Source organism: Arthrobotrys flagrans (genome assembly GCF_004000055.1).
Source record: "Arthrobotrys flagrans strain CBS H-5679 chromosome Unknown unitig_8, whole genome shotgun sequence".
Lineage (NCBI taxonomy): Eukaryota > Fungi > Ascomycota > Orbiliomycetes > Orbiliales > Orbiliaceae > Arthrobotrys > Arthrobotrys flagrans.
The window spans coordinates 725293-746839 of NW_027137553.1; the positions used below are offsets into that span (position 1 = coordinate 725293).

Genomic DNA, 21547 nt, shown 5'->3' on the forward strand with positions numbered 1-21547 from the left:
GGTCCGTTCTATTAAGCTTATACCCACTTCGCAATACACACAGGATTTTTGTCATGTTATTGGTCTCGTCTAGACGTATGCCCCCCGCGGAAGTTTGGGTACTTTGTTCCATGCATGGAATTTCTGTGGGTATGTAATAGCTCGCGTGCAGGTTTCTGTGGGATGCTCGTGCATATGCTATGCTAGCAAGCAAAGAAGATGACGAGGGAGAGGAAGAAGAAGCTCTGATGGAGCAGAGGGAAGATTTCGATTCGATTTGATATTGCTGCATTGCCATCATGGCCACTGAGATCACGCTGCTGCCCCAGGCGGAGAGAGGAGATGCCGCTATTCGATGCACCATACTCACTTCCTTCATGAATTCAGCCATTGATGTTTGACCAAGCTTGCAAGGTAAGTTTCTAGAGCTCTAGCTCTGACCATTGCCGTTCGGACTAGTTCACGTCCATCCGTGCCGATTCAATTTCTTCTTGAACTGCGGAATATGTTCATCGATGACAAACGGCAGGCTGCAATTGGGTCCCCGGCACAAGATCGGTGCGCGATGTGTCCCACGCCATTACGAAGGCTAAATCGATAGCCCGTTGACCAGGAAAGTATACTAGCGGGTAAGTTGTAAAAGTCTTGTTTGAGGCTACAAGAAAACAAGAAGATCGGATCAGTTGGAGGAAGAACCGGACAAAAGATGACGCTAGTAGAAGAAGGGACGTCGGCGAGGTTGGATCGGGAAAGTGGGGCTTATACATGGCCGTGGCCATACCTCGTCTGCCCCGCTTCGGGCTACTCCCATATCGATAGTACTTGCACTTGTATGACTTGCACTTGCACTGGCACTTGGTTGGCTGAATTGGGTATTCGCGGATTGGATGGTTGGTCGTATGGACAAGACTTGGCTACGGAATATCGCCATATGCATATTAATATAGTATTGTCGCTGCAGTCATTGGTTTCGGCCGTCTGCGAGGTATACAATGCTCTATCTACAGGTACTGAAATATGAGGTATCTTTAATATGTATCGGACTTGGCCCGTGCTTCAAGTCTACCTAACAAAGGACCTAATCCCCTAAAAAAAAGAAGAAGAGTATATCGAGAGAGATATATCCCCCTCAGAACAGTAGACACTTGCCATCTCTACTATATATACCCGTAGGAGTCTACAAATATAACGTTCAAAGGGCAGTATAATTGGTAATATGATCCAGCTTGTAATATATAAGCCGGGTGTACGGTGTTGTGGACATCGGACGACACCAACAGCAACCGATGCCGGCGACAATTTTAGTGATTCCACCCGACAGGCATTCAATGACGCATAGCATACAAATTGTTGACATCTAATCAACCAATCTACATTCAAAACCTGTCCGGACATCTCCAATGTCCAATTGATTGATCTCAATTGATATCTTCAATCAATCGACTGTCAATTACGATGGCGGCCGTCCTGTCAGAAAACATCGAACCCCGCCTCGAGCGGTGGGCAGACAGGCTCAAGAACCTCACCACTGCCTCGCTCACATCTGTCGCCGACTACCCAAAGCCCGCTGAATCCAGAGTCGTCGAAGCTGTTCACTCAATAACTCTTTCCGAGAGCTCCCGTTTCTCATTGCTTCAGCTGGCAATCACAGATGGCTCGAACCATGCTTCACCATTCACCATTCTGTTGGCTGCATTTGCCATCTTGGCATTCAGAATCACTGGCGATGAAGATATAAGTCTCGCTACTAGTGCGGAAACCAAAGAACCATATGTTCTCCGTCTTCCGATTACCGGACAGACCAACTTCATTTCTGTCTTGGAAGCCGTCCAGAAGGTATTCCCTAGCCATTTATTGCTAGTACTCTTTATATAAACATCTGATGCTAATTGCGATATATAGGCCGAGCAAGTCGGTGCCGCCGATGCAGTCCCCTTCTCTGCACTCCTCTCCTACCTCCAAAAGAAAGCCAAATCAAAGACCCCTCCATCTCTCTTCCGTCTCTCCCTTTACCACGCCCCAGACGCTCCTTCAAAGCAATTCCTCGCTTCAAACGAACTAAACACCGACTTGAACATCTACGTCGAACTCAAACCACTCTCTCAAACATCCCTCCGCTCCTCGGCTCTTATTCCCGAAATCACCTTGAGCGCACATTACAACCAGCTTGTCTTCAGCAAGGCTCGTATTTCGTTAATGATCGAGCAGCTGCTTCAAATCGTTCAAATCGGAGCTGCTAATCCAACTATTAACGTCGGCGCTATATCTCTTATCACTCCGTCGCAACAGGCTGTCCTTCCGGATCCAAAGAAGGATTTGAAGTGGAGCTCCTTCCGTGGTGCTATTCATGATATTTTCGCTGCAAATGCTGCAAGGCACCCGGATAGGCCATGCGTCGTCGAAACACCGGATTTCACAGAGTCAGGCTCCGTTGAACGAGTCTTCACTTATCGTCAAATCGATGAGGCGTCAAACATCCTCGCTCACCATTTGATCAAATCGGGTATCCGACTGGGAGATGTAGTAATGGTATACGCATATCGTGGTGTGGATCTCGTAGTGGCCGTTTTCGGTGTCCTTAAGGCTGGTGGTACATTCTCTGTCATAGACCCTCAATATCCACCAAACAGACAGAATATCTACCTTTCTGTCGCACGTCCAAAGGCTTTGGTTGTCATCGAAAAAGCAGGAACATTATCCCCAGTAGTTCTCAAATACATCGATGATGAGCTCTCACTTGTCACCCGAGTTCCTGCTTTGGCAATCCAATCGGACGGTACCCTCCTTGGTGGAAAAGACGCCAGTGGTGTCGACGTTCTGTCACCTCAGGCGGAACTAAAGTCTCGGAACCCCGGTGTAGTTGTCGGTCCGGACAGCAATCCCACGTTGTCTTTCACCTCAGGTTCCGAAGGTATTCCCAAGGGTGTTCGTGGTCGCCATTTCTCACTCACATATTACTTCCCATGGATGGCCGAGACCTTCAACCTCTCTGAAAACGACCGTTTCACAATGCTTAGCGGTATTGCTCACGACCCTATCCAGCGTGATATGTTCACTCCACTCTTCTTGGGTGCAAGACTATACGTCCCAACCATGAACGATATTGGAACACCCGGAAGACTAGCCGAATGGATGGCAGAGAATCAGTGCACTGTTACGCATTTAACCCCCGCCATGGGTCAGCTACTCTCCGCACAAGCTAGCGCGGAGATTCCATCGCTACATCATGCATTCTTTGTTGGTGATATTCTTACAAAGCGTGATTGTTTGCGCTTGCAGACTCTTGCAAGGAATGTCAATGTGGTTAATATGTACGGAACAACGGAGACTCAGCGTGCGGTTTCTTACTTTGAGATTCCATCGCTGGCGAAGGATGCAACTTTCAGCCAGAGCCAGAAGGATGTGATTGCGGCTGGGAAGGGTATGGTTGACGTTCAACTTCTTGTTGTGAACAGACATGATCGCAGCCAGATTTGCGGAGTTGGAGAAATCGGAGAGCTTTACGTTCGTGCGGCTGGGTTGGCGGAGGGATACCTTCAGCTACCAGAATTGACGGAACAAAAGTTTGTTAGAAACTGGTTTGTTGACGAAGCGCAGTGGAAGGAGGCTGACAAAGATGGTGGGGAGAAGTGGAGAGAGTTTTATATGGGACCTAGAGATAGGTTGTACAGAAGTGGAGATTTGGGGAGATATACACCCAGCGGAGATGTTGAGTGTTCCGGACGAGCAGACGATCAAGTCAAGATCCGTGGATTCAGAATCGAACTCGGGGAGATTGATACGCATCTTTCGCAACACCCGTTGGTTCGAGAGAACATCACGCTCGTCAAGCGTGATAAGGACGAGGAACCAACATTGGTGTCATACATCGTTCCTCTACAGAATGATGAACTGGATGCGATGGAGAGTGCGGATGAGACCGCTACGGAGGGAGACGTTGAAGTCGAGAGCGACGACATCGTGAGAAGGCTGAGGAGATATAGGAAGTTGATTCAAGATATCAAAAAGTATTTGGCGACCAAGTTGCCAGCCTACGCTGTACCCACCGTTGTGGTACCAATGGCGCGAATGCCATTGAATCCCAACGGTAAGGTCGACAAGCCGGCACTACCATTCCCAGATACTGCTACCATTGCTGCTGCAAGTGGAAGGAGAAGAAGACTTACATCCACAGTTGGAGAGCCAATGGAAGCTTATGATGCCCAGTGGTCACCTACTGCTCGTGCGCTCCGAGACATCTGGAAGAGCTTGCTACCACTTCTTACAGATAAAATTCAGCTTACAGATGGTTTCTTTGACCTCGGAGGACATTCGATTCTTGCGACTCGAATGATCTTTGAAGTGAGAAATAGGTTCGCAGCTGAAATTCCCTTGGGATTGGTGTTCAAACAGCCTACGCTTGGTGGTCTCGCCACGGAAGTGGAGAGGATCAACCAGAGCGTTGAGATAGGACTCGAGCCTGGTGCTGAATCTGTCGCTACCGATGGTGGAAAAGAAGGGTCGGAGTATGCGAAGGAAGCTCGAGAACTGGTTAACAGGCTTCCAGAATCCTTTGAACCAGCACCGGAAATTGACGAAAGCAAGGAGTACAGCGTATTCCTCACCGGTGTCACCGGCTTCCTCGGCGCCTTCCTTCTCCGTGAGCTCTTGACTAGACAGGCACCCAAGGTCAAAGTATACGCACATGTCAGAGCCGATACACCTGAAAAGGCACTCGAAAGAATCCAAGCCAGCTGCGAGGCCTATGATACCTGGTCTGATTCCTGGAAGGACAGAATCATCCCCGTCACCGGAGACCTAGGTAAAGAACAACTAGGCCTCGACGACAAAACCTGGAATACCATCGCCGCGGAAGCAGATTTTGTGATCCACAACGGCGCACAAGTCCACTGGGTCTACCCTTACAGCACCCTTCGAAAGCCCAATGTCTTCGGTACCCTCGCAGCTATAAACCTCTGTGCTACCGGAAAACCCAAGAGTTTTGCATTCGTATCCTCCACTTCGGTGTTGGATAATGACCATTACGTTGCACTTTCCGATACTATTTTAGAACAAGGTGGAGCTGGTGTTCCTGAAGATGATGATTTGGAAGGGTCGGCGTCTGGATTGGGCAATGGGTATGGACAGAGTAAATGGGTTGGAGAGTATATTACTCGTGAAGCTGGCAAGAGAGGGTTGAAGGGGACGATTATTAGACCAGGATACGTTACTGGCGATACGGTTACCGGCGGTATGTTTTTCCTATCTGACATATTTCTCATTAAGAACTAAACTAACATATTGTTAAAAAATAGTAACAAACACCGACGACTTCCTCGTCCGTATGATCAAGGGCTGCATCCAACTCGGCCAAACCCCAGATATCCATAACACAGTCAACATGGTCCCAGTCGACCACGTCGCCCGAGTAGTAGTAGCCTCAACATTCTACCCCTCCTCAACACCCCTAGCGGTAGCCCAAGTAACCTCCCACCCACGTCTCCGTTTTAACGAATTCCTAGCCACCTTACCCGTCTACGGCTATAACGTCCAGCGAGTAGATTACATCCCCTGGAGGATCGCGTTGGAAAAACATGTAACGGAGGTTAGTAAGGATAATGCGCTTTATCCGCTTGTTCACTTTGTGTGTGATAATTTGCCGCAGAGTACGAAGGCTCCGGAGTTGGATGATGGGAATGCGAGAAGGGCGCTGGCGAGGTATGATGAGAAGTGGGTTGGGGGGAGTGGGGTTGATGAGGGGTTGATGGGGATTTATTTGGCTTATTTGGTTGGAGTTGGGTTTTTGGAGGCACCGAGGGGGATGGGAGGGCGTTGCCGGAGGCGAAGGTTGGGGAGAGGAGTTTGAAGAGGGTCAAGGAGATTGGGGGGAGAGGTGCTATTGTTGCGTAGACGCTCCATGGTCTTGCATCTAGGTAGCTTACGAGACTAGACTGTGGAGATGTAAAGGGATTTAGGGGAATTTTGGTAAAAGTATTTGTGACATTAGAATAACCTTTTTTTGTTCTCCGCAAGAATGTACAGAAATTTTGTTTTGATCGCAGGAGTATCGATATCAGGATACTTTACGCATACATAAAAGACTATAACATCTTACAATAAAAACGCCGCCGGTTCTATAATTCTTAACACACCGGGGCTCGGGTCTGGTACTTACGTCCTCTAAATGAAGCGAAATATCAAGCCAATAGCCATCGAGATATTTTTAATTTTCGTCAGTTGAGATGTGCAGGGTTTAGCCGATTGGCTGGGCACTCTCTTAACCAGTAGTTTGCCTTATGCATCCCATAAAGTCGCCATCATATATCTCAACTACCCGAAATTTCATAATATATGTTTCTTAATATTTTCTTTGAAAAAAAAAAAGGCCAATCGCAAAAAAGAGGAAGCTTTGAATATATACTACAACCATAACCCGTTCGTTTCGCCATGTTTTATAAACATATCTCCCCTCTCATCGTCATCTCCGGTATCGGGACTTTTCGGAACAACCATTTCTAGCTTTCTTTGTGGCCCTCTGATACCATGGAATATACAACCTCCAGCCCTTTTCTTGAATCATTTACAAAAAATGGGAATTGTTTTTTAGATCCCCATTGTTGGAAGATTTAAGAATCGTTGAGGATGACTGGGAAGATATTGGCTTCTGTAGTACACGAATCAATAATATATCAGCGCCCGGTATAAACGATACCCAACAATTTCCGCCATGGAAAAGAAGGAAGGAAGAGGAATTAAGCACATACCACGCTGATCATCCCACTTGCTGACCCAAGAGCTTGGGCACAAAGATCTATATGCATGGAAGAACTGGCGGCAGGGTTGGAAGTCCTCGCCCTTGGCTAGGATGCACTTGTGGTAGTCGACATAATTTTGCCAGCACTATAAATCCGGGTATTGTTAGATTGGTTTTGGACATGTTGGCTCGGAGGGGTTTTTATATTGGTGTGACGTACGTGCTTAGTCCTGTTATATGGGAAGTGGAGTGTTAATTGATATTGATACTGAGAGCGGTACTTTGAGAGTACTTATGGCCCGGAAAAGGGCGATGAGGGGGGAAAAGATGACATACTGGTTCTGTTGTGGGAAACGAGCGTCGTACCCGGCTAGAGGCGCAATTGGTGTTAGTCGGGTTCATCCAGTCCATCATATATAGCCCTTCAGATCCCCTGCTTTCCCAAAGTTTCCATGTATGTATATCGGGAAGAGAAGAAAGATATCTTGAAGGCACATCGGGACCGATATTCTGGGCTCTAGTGGTGGGTATGCATACCGGTAACGAACTTGAATGGCTTGGTGACTTGTTCTTCGTCGGACATTGTGAATGATGATGATATGTATCGGAGTGGAGATGTTTCGAAGAAGAGGCTCTGAGGCGCGGGGGGGGGTAGATAGGTTGGTCTGGTCCAATTGGCGGAGACGGCGGGTGGGAAGAGAAGAGGTGACGTTCGGAGGTTGAAGGTTTTGGAGGTTCTTTCTTTCTCGTTTCGGGAACACGGGAATGACAGGTGAGGTCACACCACTTTGAGAAATTTTGCCGAGGACTGTTTGGGTTGAGGACAACGCAGAAATTGCAACAATTTGTTAATACAATTTCTTGTACTTTTACATCGGTCTAATCGTGTATACTACATCATGGGATTTAACTTAATTAGTAGATGGATAATGACAGGTCATCATTCCGATACCTTGTTATCCATGTTCTATATTTATAAGCAAAAAAGAATTTTTGAGAAAAATTTTTGAGAAAAAAGATCTGGTGTAGCTGAATACTACGGGAACAACCCCGGCAAAGTGTCTGTCCTGCAGATATTCAGCCAACACTTCCTTGTAGATCTCCGCAAATAATGGGAAGTTGCGAATGCGAATTCCCGCCCCTCGCTCGATGATGTGGAGGCGTAGAGTTATATGATATAGTAGTTTTAAGATATATAAGGTCCGCGCGTAGCCATGAAAACATTAATTGTAGAACCATTATCCATTCCGTAATACCAATACTATTCGTATAATCTTCTGCTCTAGAATATCAATTTATTTCTTCATAATCCTTTTCCAAACCAGAATATCTTCACAATGGCATCTTGGAACTCCACCAACGGCGCCTGGCTCCCAGGCATTTGGGATACCTCCGACGTTCTCAACACAACCCGGGACTTCATGCGCGACCACAAAATTACATACCTCTTCCCCACCACCCAAACCCTCACCAAGGACGGTAAATTCGCCATAAACGGAATCTTCATGACCTATCTCCATCAATTCATGAACACCATAAAAGAATACGAAGACTCCCCCCGTTCATGTGGTGCAAAATTCAAAGTCATACCCGTTGTCAAAGCATGTTTTAAAAAGGAAAATCCAGATGAATATCTGGATCTGAGTAATCAGGAGGTTCGGGAGGAAACTGTAAAGAGTATTCGAAAGTTTGTGGTGGCCGAAACGGAGAATTCGTTTGTTAAGGGTATGCCACGGGAGTTTGATGGGGTACAGTTCAGTGTTGAACATGAGGAGGATGTTTATGATTTTGAGATATTGAAGGCGTTTATGAGGGCGATTAAGTCTGCGACGGGGAAGATTACTTCGTTGGCTGTTCCGAGGTTTGGGGGGGGTTCTTGGGCTTCATCGAGGTTTTATTATGCGGCGTTGTATGTGGATATTCTGGCTCCGATGTGCTATAATTCTTCCTGCCAGACGGCAGAAGAGTATCAAACATTCATGAAGGATCAGGTACATAATATCCTTCACGCCGTATCCGGAAAATACACAAGAAACCATGGAAGACCAACCCATGGTCTTAAAGTACTATTCGGGTTTCCATGTTTCCCAGATAGCGAGGATACAAAGGCTGTTCATAACTCTGCGGCCGAGACTATTGCTGCAGCAGCGAAGGGCGCTGTTGATGGGGCCAAGGAATTGATCGAGGAGAATAATGATTCACTGGAGTTTGCGGTAGGGGCTTCGTTATATATGTTTTCGGATGGACAGGGGAAGGATGGGTATTCGACTAAGGCAGATATGGATGATTTTGGGAAGTACTGGGCTTTTGAGAAGCATAACCCCCCGGCCCCTCCGGCAGATGCGCCAAAGGGGGATACTCCGAAGGGGGATATTCCGAAGGGGGATACTCCAGATAGTGGCTTGAATACGTCGCTGGTTAAGGCGGTTGTGGCGGCTATACTTATTGTTTGTGCTTGGATCATAGTGGTTGGGTAGTATATATAGTATCATGACCATACGACTAGAATGTCATGTATGCTGTAACATTAATCGCAATTAACTGAAGTTCAATGCATGGTTCTGAAAGAATTATAAGCATCGTCAAAAGAAAGAAGATATAAATGGGTCTACCTATGATATAATATGAAGTCTGATATGATATAATATAACGGAATATAAAAAAGTTAGCGGATTTGGAGTCGCCTGGAAGCGTAAAACAAGGGGGGGTCCCAATCGGGCAACAGCGCACCCTGGGAAATAATAATCTAGCAACGTATGCACGAGAATTATTTCAAGAACTCCCTCCGATCCTCCGTCATTTGCACTTATCAGTTCTTTCAACCGCCAATTTCACTGTCGTTACCACGAACCATCACCGTTCTCTACCACTATCATTATCACTCACTGCCGTTATCACCACTCTCTGAATGCCACTGTACTCGTCTTCGAATTCGTCAGCTCGATTGCGAACAGAATGAACCAATTACAAGCCAACCAAGCGGTTGTCTTGACCTCCTCGAACTCAGAAATGAAGGAGCCACCTCGCAACCCCCCTAGAGAGAAACGGCCCAATATTCCTTGCTCGCCAATCTCTTCAGATCGTATTCAGACTCCTATGCAAAAGGGTGCCTCTCGAGATAGCTCTTGAAATCATTCGAGCTGCGGATACCCACCCGTGTTCAATGCTTGCTTCTCGCAAGAAGGCGGAATATGAAGTTTTTTCTGTCGCCGGCGGAAAGAAAACTTACCTGACTGCTCAAATCCCGTACTTTGAGAATGTCAGGGACTTGAGAACCTTCAAATGACCAGCGTTTTCTCCTCAATCGGATACGGAAACCGAACAGAAGAGGATTGTATCCGCCCTGTGTGTTATTATCCATCTGGTGACCCCCTTTCCCAATAACTGGAACAGCTTTTCTCGAGGCCGAGGCCTGGTGCCGCAATATCCTAGACACAGAGAGGATATCACCGCCAGGTACAAAAACCAGACAAAACAAATCGAAGACCATGGTGGAAGTGTTGAGGATATAAACGATAATTATAATGTCAACCGACGTTCCTTAGAAGAGTGGAACATATTTTTCCACGGCTTTTACAATGGCTACAGCAGGGGCGGCCAAAGGAAGGAACCAAACGTCCAACTGGGGAGTTTAAGGTAGGAACCTGGTTCCTACGAAAGATGCCTTATATCTCTTCTAGGGTACCGGTGCCAGAGTATAAGGTGACATGGCATTAGAGGGATGATGAGTTGCCATACATTGAGTGGACTGGAGAAAATGATTCCGGAGATGGAGCAAACAGTAAGAAGAAAGTCAAGGGGAAATATTTCAAACCATGGGAGCATCCAGGCGGAAAGATTGAGAACGGAGCCTTCATCAGGGAGCTTATGGAAGGTGATGAGCTGAAGGTGGCAGTGAGACCTCTTGAGGGAATCACATATGTCTCGTTAGTGGTTGTGAGATTGAATGTTGGTGGGCTCTCTAGACTACTGCAAAGAGTTCGACCGTTTCTACCTACTGACCCGAGAATTTGGCTAAATCCGACGCGAGACCAGTTGAATAGCAATGGCAGAATATCTAACCGACATTACATACTACTGCTTTGGATGGCTTCGAATTCGCAAGTGCTGCATTCACTTATCTACCCTTTTTATAAAGGTGCACGAAAAGAAAGAAAAAATCAATTAGCAAAGCCGGATATTTTTTCATGCAACCGATACTGCCAAAAACCTCTCAAGACGCCATGATAACGAAAGAAAAGAATACAAATCCCCGGTCAGCTATCCTAAATTTGTATGTGGCAACGAATAAAATATAAACATCACCTCTCCAATCCCTTTCCAAATCCCTTCTCCCTGTTGGCCCACGCCTCCCTTTCATTCCTCCTCCTCTCCTCAAACGCTTCCACAAACCTCCACACCTCAAAATCCGCCAAATTCCACCCTTCAATTGCGCCCCTCAACTTCTTCAACCCCGTACTTGTCGCCTTAACCGCCGTCTTCGAATCCTCCATAATCTGCTTATGTTTCCTAACCGTTTCCTCCCCTTGATTAAAATGCGGTGCAGCAGGTATAATATCCGAAAATGTGAACCCAACCGTCCACTCCAGCTCCTTCAAATCCCAGGTTTTCTCCAAAGATCCCCATATAGAAACTGCAACTCCACTGCTGGTTCCGGTTGATGATTGTAGTGAAGATGTGAGAGATGCCGCTATCAACTCTTTGAGTTTTACAGCTCTATATCCCGATCCCGTTCCTTTCTCTGCGATCCTTTCCGTAATGGCCTTTACAAATACGTCTCTTGGACTATTCCTTCTTATCCAATTTAAGTCCGGTACCAACCTATCGTTCATGATTCCCTGGAGTGTCATAGGATGTGGTATCCCTCCAATTGTAAATGCATTAGTGTTGTTGGCATACTGTGTCGCAAAACGTATATTATCCTTATCACAAGAAACCCTTTCTTCCGTCTTTTGAGGCGCAAAACTATCCGGTATCGGTGATTCAGGACATTGCGAAAGTTTTTGCGCAAGGATATAAGGGTTCAACGAGAATATATCGCTCAAAGATTTGATTGGGTTGAGTACTTGAACCCCACCGGGATATTGTGACAGGAAGTGGCTGTGTAAATGGGCATTTATGAGTTTTGGAAGTTGGTGAGGTTCTAATGTAGCGTATTTTTCGCTAACGACTTTTCGAGAGTAGTAGGCTATGCTGGATGGGTTTGGGTCGACCGAGAAGAAGTCTGCTGCTAGGTCGGCTGGAGATGTGATATCCTCTGGAATGGTGGACGGGTCGATCGAAGTTATATTGTTGACTACGGCTTTGATCAGTGTGGAATCGGCAGCGAAGAGAGCGCTGCCTAGGCCTGTGAATCGAGTGATTGATTGGCCATAATCGCAGCGACGGAGGAAGGGAATGACTGGATCGCCTGCTGTGCCCATTGGGAATACCTGCCGTCACAATATACATATTAGCTTAAGATCTAATAACCCGGGTGAAGTAAAGTATCATACCCTAAAATCAGACAGCACCCCAGTCCCCATCCTATCCCATGCCAACCATCTTAAAATATTGTACTCCAACATCTCCCTCTTACCTAACCTCCCCTTCACATTCTTATACAGCCCATGTTTCCTCGCATCCGACGGGCTCAAAATCACCGGTTCGAACCCCGCAGCCCACCAAGCCCTCCTCCAAGCCAACATAACCGCATCATCAACTCTATTCTGCCCTTCCTTCTTAACATCCCTATCATAATAGGCATAAATACTACACCTCTTCGGCAACGGCGGTAAAACAATCCTACTTTCTGAAAAATCTCTAGAGCTTCCGAATGGGTTTAACCACGTCCAATGTTCGTACCATGAGGAGGTTGAAGCGGTTCCGTTTGTCGGTTGTGGGGTTTTGTGCGCTCCCGGTTCGTACCAGTTTGGTATGTGTGGTCCTAGCTTTTCTTTCGCTTTAGTTTGGATGGTTGAGAGAGCTTCGGTCGCTGGTGTCGGTAGGGACACTGGTGAGAGACTTGTGAAGAGGGTGATTGTGATGAAGAGGATGATGCCGTAGATTATTAGGCGGAAGGGGGAGAGTCGGCGGCCAAGCAGCATGGTTGCAGCTGAACGGGTAAAGAAACCCGGTTCCCGCGCACACGCGTGTGGATTACGTAAGGGACAATTGAAGGTGCAGATTTATCGGTGTGAGAGGGAGATTGGTGTATTATTCGATGATGTCGAGGGTTTGGGGGGTTGATGCACCCCTTTATGAAGAGGGTGAAGGGTTGGAGGTTGAAAAGTCCTGGGGAATAGTTGTTATCACCGGCCGCGTCGCCCTGAGGTTGTTCCCGGGGAGTCTCGGGGTTCCTGGGTGGCGTATGTAGCGTTCCCGACACACTATCAACTTAGCACCTGTGATATCAATTCTAGCTTCTTCTTCTTCTTAGTTATAAGAGCCGGCTCTCAAAATGGATATACGATTCAAATATCTTGGATTCTATCATGCAGCAAGTTACGAAACGCCTGTAAGAATATTCTGTAAATACACCAAAACCGTCTAAAACATATACATGGCTAGCGAACAAACGACGAACAAATTTTTAGATTGGGAAGTTTAATTAGAAGAATAACATATATTAAACTCGTAAGGATAAGCTAGAATGAAGTCTGATACCATTAGTCCCGAAGCAAGTTTGCATCGTTCTAGATGACGAGACTAAAACGGCGAGCCCGGGATCCGTTTTCGATATATCGTTGAGCCATTGAAGGGATCCCGAGTACGGAGCCGCCTGGGAGGTGTCATAATTCGGGATATTTGTACCATTGGGTCAATATCAGCTCCTGGGGAAGAGGTGGCGGTTACACCATGCATTTAACAAGCGAGGAAGAAGCCTTACTCCGTCTTCCCCCTGGCATGGCAATTGACTAAAAAGCATAGCAATAGATATATAAAACAGCTGCTGCAATGAACTGGAGGCGCAATATTGATGACGAAGGCGGCAAAGTCCCGGCAACTAGGCTTATCTAGCGATCGAAGCCAGCCACTAATACAGTTGGTGGAACGAAGTTCATGAAACAAGAATAAAAAAGAAAAATGAGGTTTCCACTGGGGTAGTTGGAATGGCTTTTGGGGGTGTAGCTCTTGTTCATTAAAAAGACCGAGTGTCCAGCGCGCTTTTAATAAAGAAACACAGTGAATGGATAGACATCCCGGAGGAACCGAAAACAAAAGGGAAAGCGATAAGGATAATGAAAAAGAAAAGGAGAATGAACGCCAAATGATGGAGGGAATGAGAAAAGGGAAGGGATAACGCGATTAGAATAGAGACCACTATTACATAGTGTGTAGGTAAGGGGATATTAGGGTATTCCCGCCTTACTGCGCGTCGATAACGTCGCAAAGGCTCACGTGGAATGATATCCGCCACCGCCGCTGGTGGCCACCCTCTCAGGACCTTGAGATGCAAGTTGCGGTCCAGCAATTAACGATATAAAGAATAAGGCAAACGGTAGGAAGTCCGTGTCGGGTCCATGAAGAGTTATATCACGGTTTCAGCGTTTCCAACAGAAGAGATAAATAGATTAGGAATCGCCTTCGAGAATCGAGAGCACAGCTCGACTCCACTCTTCAATATCGACGTTTTCGTCTTTCCCTCCCTTTCTCATGGCTTGGATCTTTCTCAATCCTCGATTCATGCCTCTCTCGACAGTCCAATCCTGGGGCTGTCGGAAGAAATTGCGACGTCCGCCACGTCCTCTTCCACGCCGGGAGTACTGAGCGTTCTGGGCGACCAACCTCGCGTTCTCGGCTTCAAAGGCCGCCTTTTGCGTGCTATTGTAGATATCAAGGAGCCGAGCCCTGAGGTTTTGATTATTTCGCATAGCGTGAATGAGAGGGCGATTAGCAAGCAAAGCATCGAAGTCCGACGCCGACGATGACTTTGGGAGTACTTCTGATGAAGAAGGTTGGGGAACGGATGTGGGAGCTGAAGCGGTGGATGCGTCCATCGAGGTATCCACTACTCGAGAATCACTGTTTGACGACTGCTCGGGAGTAGCAGTAGCAGCAGTACTAGCGACGGATGGAACGTCTACTGCCGTCGTCGGTTGTGATTCCTTCTCTTCATCATGCTTGGCTTTGTGAGGCTTATAGCAAACGAGACCACAACTGCCAGGCCACGGATTAGCATCATCACCATCATTGCAAACTACCTAACTTAACCAGGAGACGGACGACATACTAAGGAGCAGCACAATTCGAACATTTGTATTTTGCCTGTTCCTTCTCACAGAACTTGCAAATGCCTAGTGACGGAGCCATTTTCTCCGGTGGTGTGTAATGTAATAAAGGTGAATGAATGGATTAACTAATGTCTGGGGTCAAACGCGTCGAGGATAAAGAAGTGGTTGGTTGGTTGGTTGGTTGATTGGACGAGGTTGTGTCGGTTTGTCGGCCGAGTTGGCAGCGGCGCGCCCAGGCAAAATTTCTAACCTCATGCGCAACACATCCATTCCTGCTGAGCTCCGGGTCTAGAATGAGATAGCCAACATCGAGTCGAGAGGATGGTACGAGTATTTCCGCCTCTCTCTAAGGCGGCTGTAACGAGGACCGGAGGGTTAGCTGATTGGTTGGGGAAATTGTATCGGCAGCCATCGACGACATGTCTATATCGAAACCTCCAACCGGCATCCCAACAGTCTTCCCGGTTCTTCACCACTCTCCCGCCACGGTTTCAAAAACCGAAGGCCTATCCGGATTATAGCAAAGTCTATAAAAAGCGTAATACATCTGTTTTGGTATGAGTTCAAAATTTAACACTTTCTTTTTTCCATCATTCAATTTGATTGGTTAACGAAGTAATTTTAGTATTACTCGATATCTATTATAATCGGAGTTACCGGGTTCTCCTACGCCGCCGTTCCATTCTATCGTGCTATCTGCCAAAGAACTGGATACGGTGGTACCCCAATTACCGACCAGTCCCGTTTCACTGCGGACAAACTTGTTCCCGTGGACCCTCTCCTCCATCGTCGTCTTCGAATTACCTTCAACGGTTCAGTATCAGATGCATTGCAATGGAAATTCACTCCACAACAAAGAGAAGTACGAGTTCTCCCAGGTGAAACGGCTCTAGCCTTTTACACAGCTACGAATAAGAGTGATGAGGATATCGTGGGAGTCGCAACATACAGTGTTACACCGGCACAGGTGGCCCCATACTTCAGCAAGATCCAGTGCTTCTGCTTTGAAGAACAGAAATTGCTGAAGGGAGAGACGGTCGATATGCCTGTGTTCTTTTTTATAGATCCGGAGTTTGTGAAAGATCCACAGATGAAGGGTATAGATACTATAACTTTGAGTTATACATTCTTTAGTATGTATTCCTTCCCGAGTATTCAAGTTTGCGAGAAATGATTGCTGACATAATCGATGCAGAGGCGAGATATGATGACCATGGAAATTTGAAGATCACTCCCACGGTGCAAAGGTAGACAGCTCTCTTGAAAGCTGGCATTGTGGCGGATTTTTTGTACATAGAAACGGAAATGCCAAAGGCATAGCCTTCCATCCTCTCTACCACAAATACTACTCTTGCAGTCCGATCATTTCTTCTATGTACAAATACCTATTCCTCAATGTAGAAATTCTTCCAGACCAAGGTTCTTCTGGAGCAAGATTCTATTGCCCATAATTGCAAGAGAGCGAACTTTTGACCTTGGTACCTAGATATGTCAAAAGGAGCTATAGGCAATGGTTTTACGGATTCTATATTCTCTGTCTTCAAGACTAGGTTTACAGTAACATATATCTCTTTCGACTTAGAAAGCATCTTAGGCATAGCGTAGTCTCGTAGCCAAATCTCGCAGAGAGATGAGTTGAGCCTGCTTTTGGCAATTTTGAAGCACATCGACCGAGTATATATATTTCCACGGAGTAGGTATTGAAAAGACAATACTTGTGTTATCTATAAAAGCCCGGAAATTACACTGTCGAAGTGTCAGAGGCGGTCAGCATATTTTCTGCGTGCCTAATACCGAGACTAATTTTCCGCAGGTAACTTTCAAATCTTCCACTCGTCTAATAGATCAACAGGCTGAATGTGGCCACGCGTGGCTGCTCTGGCACCGACGCTAAGTCTGAACATAACGATAAAGAATTCTAGGTATAGTAAAATATAGTCTCGCTCTAAATTTTGCTATTTTTAATACCTCCCGGTCCTGAAAGATCGCTTAAAGCAGCAAAGAAAGAAATCCCGAAGTAATTTAATAATAGCCGATGGGGCCAGTTGAGGGGTCTGGCGACAAGACAAAGCGAATGGCGTTTCTGGTAATGTATCCCCACTTATCCAAGTATATTCATTTGCCTACCGCCCGTTCAGGAAAGAGACAGGAAAGGAAATTTCCAAGCTGTTGGTCCTAGTTAGATTCTACAAGAAAGTTAGTATTATAGTTAGAATCGCAATCAAGATCAGCTTAAAAATGCACTCACGCTGTGGAAGACCATAAATTCCCGCAATGTAAATAAAACAGGCTTCAAATACACTAAACCAGGTTATTCTCAAAAATTTGAAAAACCTAGAGAAATTTTGAAGATATCCATTTGAGGTTTCATGGTTTCCTTTGCTAACTTGATTTTTCGAAGTAAGTTCTCCGCCCCTTCTGGACTCTTTTCCTGTAAACTTAATACTATCGCTAGTCCTTCCATATATGTCACCATAATGGGATTCGGCGCTGCTTCTAGTCCCCCCATTCTCTTGATTCCTTCTCGGTATATATCTTCAGCTTTGCTATAATTTTCCAGTTTTTCGAAGGTGTATGCAAAGTTTCCCATAATGGACAGCGTGTGCGGGCTATCCATTCCCAAAACCTTATTCGAGATCTCCACAACATTTTCGAACTCATCCTAAGCCTCTTCAAACTTTTCTTGATCCAATAGAACCATTACAAGCCCATTCGTGCTCTTTATAGTATCAGGGTGTTCACCTCCCAACACCATGTGATAGAGTTTAAGCACTTCACGATGCATTACTTCGACTTCTACAAGGTCACTACTTTGCGCTAATATCTCCGCTAAATGCTCCATTGTTACTAGCGTAGATGGGCTTTCCTTCTTAAAATCCTTTTCTTTGCTTGCCAGAATTTCTCTCATTTCCTTTTTGGCATCGTCAAAGCGCCCTTGACCTGCGAGTGCATTCGCGAAATAGCCCCTGATAGTGAGTCGCTCCTCCATAGATATCTCGTCGCCCTGTGTTTTAAATTTCCCCTCAGCCCTCAATAATTTTGTATATAACGTTGTGGCCTCCTTATATTTCCCCTAGTTTACTAAAGCCATGACTAAGTCGTTAGTACTGTTATATACGTTTCGAGGCGTCTCGGTAGGTTACTTCTTTCGTTTCGATAGGACTTCCTTGTGCAATTTCGCCGCATCAGAATATTTCCCGATACTATTCAATGCCTTCCCTAGCAAAGACTGGCTCTCAAGAATGTATAAAGGTTTATCTGCGAGATATGCCTTGTAGAATTCGAATGACTTCTGACAGAAATCCGGCAAAATGCTGTATCTGCTTACTCTCTGCGTAACGTGGCGAGATTTAGCCCCTACAATTTCACACGCCGCACTGGCTCTATTTGTCTCGCATCCGGACCCGGTTGTAGTTGCATGGCTATATCTGATGTTAATTCGGAATATAGTTACAGAACCGATTGGCTGCCCAAATCCGAGGTTGGTTCGATGGCTACGCTTGAGTTTATTTTAGAATCGATAATTTCCATATTCCACTGGTCTCTAGGTGCTCCTGCCACGCAGTGCCTCTATCTGCACCTAGACTTCCAATGCACCACGTACTGTATGTTCTCCTCGCACATACCTATGCATGAATACAAATATGCGTAGGCAGATATATATAGCATACAGTGCATTTCATGAATTCCAGCTACACCTACTCCTTGAATTTGGACTATGGGTTACTGGGGTTTCTGATTACGAACTGACCGGGTAAAAAATATCAAAGCACTCACGCAAAAGAAAAGGTTGTGATTAGCGTGTAGTGCCATAGCTTCGAGTCCCCATAGTTTCGTACCCACAACAACTAAAGTGTTGACGGTGTACGCAGAGTTCATGATAACATAATAGGATCTCTGTCTTCATGGCCATATGAGTGTACTCTGTAATTGTAACTTTGCGCATATCTTTAATCAACTGTATTGGAAACCATGTGTGAGTCTTATCCCGTCCAGGATAGATGTGCTCGTCAGGATATGGCGCGTGCATAAACAGGGACTTGATGTGGGTCGCGGCTCTCATAGCCTCGAATCCACAGAAGATACTACATTCAGGGATAGAAGCAAGCCAAATCATACACGTATTCAGGCTACAAGTTGGCGGGAATTGGTTTTGCATTATTGCTCTGTGGTTTTCCATCCTGTCGACAGCCGTCGACTTTTAGCCAAGAATTAGTTACATACCACGGATGATTCTGTTGCATTTTGGCAGAGCGATATATGATTAGTTGTCGCCTGATAAGTGGCAGGGATCTTTAATAACCCTGGTTAAGATTCCCGTTGTAGTTTTACCCCTTCCATAATTGATCTATATTCTATTATATACGATGCTGGGCGTCGATAATCCAATAATGCTACCAAGGGTCTTGATTTACAGCGTTGATGGTATGATATTTAATTAATATTGTTAACATTACGTATACTCCCTTAAGATCCTCAGGCGATAAAATCAATCCAGCACTAGCGCGATAACTTTTCTCTTTTTTCTCTTAACGGAAATGAAATCGTGCAGTGTTGAGAAATTCCCATCTACTCTGTAGACTTCTAATTGGCGCGACAAGATCTCGAGAAATCGAGATCGGGTTAATTCAGGTAAGGGAAAGAAAATGAAAATTTGAAATTTTGACTGGCATGCGGCAGCTATACTCTCACGGATAGGAAGATTTTTACCGCAGTGCACACTTAAGTACTTATCCCTGCAAGGATATGGAATTCTTTGCTGCATTAATTTATGCAGGTGTAGTGTTGAGGTATTGGTACGTATCCTTGAGAGGATAGGAAAACTTCGACGGCGAAGCTTTATTATCCCGCTTTGATACCCTTAAATTAATATATTGTAAATTCTGGTATATATAATAAAGGCCTCAATTATTGCATAATTCTATATCGTATAGTGGACTCAAATGTAAAAGCTAGAGCTCAGCTGACGGTTTGTAGCGTAGCACAGTGATGAAGATAAAAGCCATGTAATGCTGCGCTGGCCTGGCAGTTCCATGAGACTTAATGTTATAACAAGAACAATCAATTTCATTTGAGGCTATTAATACCTAGGCCTATCGAAACAGCGCTATGCACAATATACCATGCGTATCGGAGTGCAAAAACTGTAGGGTAGATGAAAAATCAACGTACAAAAAAATACTACAACCAAATGTGCAAACATGCACAGAAACGCGAATTTCGATTGACCAAGATTAATCAAATCTCATTACCTTTGTTGAATTTCTTGCACACGGCATTTTCAATCATGTGTCAGTCTTTGATGTTAATATAGAGAAAATTAATTATAAAAGATTAATATATTAGGTATCAAAAATGCCAATGAATTGGATTATCAGCATACTGAGTACTCGAATAAGATTGTCGGCAAATCGGAAGACTTCAAGCTTGTACTAGCCTAAGTGGCCTGTGACTTGCGGGAAAATATATCCCCAGATGTTTCAAAACTTTAGTTGGAAAAAGAAAGCGAGTTTAGATTTGAAACTATAAGCTCGGTGGACTATTCAATACCTAGCAGAGAATCTAGTAAAATCACGCAGGTTCACTAATGCCTAATTTGACTCCGTGGTTCCATTTTCTCCATTGATTTTATATGTATCAAATGGTTGAGCAATTTAAGAGTAACCATAGTGTGTCGTGATTGGCATGTACACTACGTCGGGGAACCTCACTTACTGGCATTTCCAATATAGTTGGCGTGGCCCACCTTGCAGATACCTGCATCAGTAAGATCCATGCCGCCAGGGATAACGGTACTTTAGTATCCTTTCAGTGATATTTTACTTATGTGCATATGATTAGCTAAGTGCATATATATGCACCATAATGCTTGAGCAAATAATCCCCCGATTTTCATTAGGTGGGGCGAGGTCTTTCGCTGGGTGGGCGGGGTCGTGAGATCAGGCGGGGTCAACAAAGACTCTTTAGCGCTGCTAATCTCAACTCTAAGCGGATTTAGGGAATTCAATCGCATTATTTGGAGGCCTCGATGCTCTATAGTCAAGTATTCTCAATTGTTTTAGTATCCCGATAAATTCTGGTGTTTTACTAGTAGGTATGAAAATAAATACCTCGCAAACTCCACCAAATATCTAGAGTTCTGGCTTTTGATCTGCTTCTACCTTCTTCACTAAGTTCCAGCATCAGCAGCTTCTGATAATAGTATTATTCATCGTGCACATAATTTTTTCACTGATGCCCTTTATTGTTAGTGCTGAGGTACGACAGTAGATATTCGATTAAACCTTCTCAACAGAATGACTACTCGGTACCTCTCCCCTGTAAATACTATTGCGCACATTACGGATGGAGAAATTTTCTACTACATTTATCAAGATAGCAATGAGTTGAAAGAGACCAGTCACGACAGCCAATTTAGCCCCCCATGTTAGTTAGTTCAGCAAAAATCAAAACACCAGGGACATATATACATTTTGGAGAAGAAAAGGTACTATTTCCTCTTTAATGCCACAACTTGCACACTTAGATGCATATTTTAAAATGTTGACGAAATATGTAGCGAGCATTTTACTGCCTGGGCGAAGATGGTGTCTTTCAGGATTTCCAATTTAACGAAAAAGAG

General features: G+C 45.2%; 6 protein-coding genes across 6 annotated transcripts; 3 read left to right on the top strand and 3 right to left on the bottom strand.

The window, feature by feature from the left end:
• Positions 1-1434: 1434 nt before the first annotated feature.
• Positions 1435-5868, top strand: DFL_006713 (uncharacterized protein; the record flags this gene model as incomplete). The annotated part of the gene is made up of 4 exons (XM_067636185.1): positions 1435-1815; positions 1882-5209; positions 5274-5688; positions 5754-5868. 4 exons carry the CDS (start codon positions 1435-1437, stop codon positions 5866-5868), a joined length of 4239 nt encoding a protein of 1412 aa, XP_067487827.1.
• Positions 5869-6584: 716 nt separating this feature from the next.
• Positions 6585-7295, bottom strand: DFL_006714 (uncharacterized protein; the record flags this gene model as incomplete). Its single annotated transcript, XM_067636186.1, has 5 exons — positions 6585-6622; positions 6723-6858; positions 6933-6942; positions 7049-7082; positions 7250-7295. 5 exons carry the CDS (start codon positions 7293-7295, stop codon positions 6585-6587), a joined length of 264 nt encoding a protein of 87 aa, XP_067487828.1.
• Positions 7296-8049: 754 nt separating this feature from the next.
• DFL_006715 (uncharacterized protein) lies at positions 8050-9189 on the top strand (the record flags this gene model as incomplete). Its single annotated transcript, XM_067636187.1, has 1 exon — positions 8050-9189. The coding sequence occupies one exon, from the start codon at positions 8050-8052 to the stop codon at positions 9187-9189; it is 1140 nt and encodes a 379-aa protein (XP_067487829.1).
• A 1824-nt stretch (positions 9190-11013) lies between these two features.
• Positions 11014-12798, bottom strand: DFL_006716 (uncharacterized protein; the record flags this gene model as incomplete). The annotated part of the gene is made up of 2 exons (XM_067636188.1): positions 11014-12144; positions 12208-12798. The coding sequence occupies 2 exons, from the start codon at positions 12796-12798 to the stop codon at positions 11014-11016; spliced, it is 1722 nt and encodes a 573-aa protein (XP_067487830.1).
• Positions 12799-14265: 1467 nt separating this feature from the next.
• On the bottom strand, positions 14266-15004 carry DFL_006717 (uncharacterized protein; the record flags this gene model as incomplete). The annotated part of the gene is made up of 2 exons (XM_067636189.1): positions 14266-14851; positions 14925-15004. 2 exons carry the CDS (start codon positions 15002-15004, stop codon positions 14266-14268), a joined length of 666 nt encoding a protein of 221 aa, XP_067487831.1.
• Positions 15005-15246: 242 nt separating this feature from the next.
• Positions 15247-16176, top strand: DFL_006718 (Cytochrome c oxidase assembly protein CtaG/Cox11; the record flags this gene model as incomplete). The annotated part of the gene is made up of 4 exons (XM_067636190.1): positions 15247-15249; positions 15334-15480; positions 15551-16058; positions 16121-16176. The coding sequence occupies 4 exons, from the start codon at positions 15247-15249 to the stop codon at positions 16174-16176; spliced, it is 714 nt and encodes a 237-aa protein (XP_067487832.1).
• Between the last annotated feature and the right edge of the window lie 5371 nt (positions 16177-21547).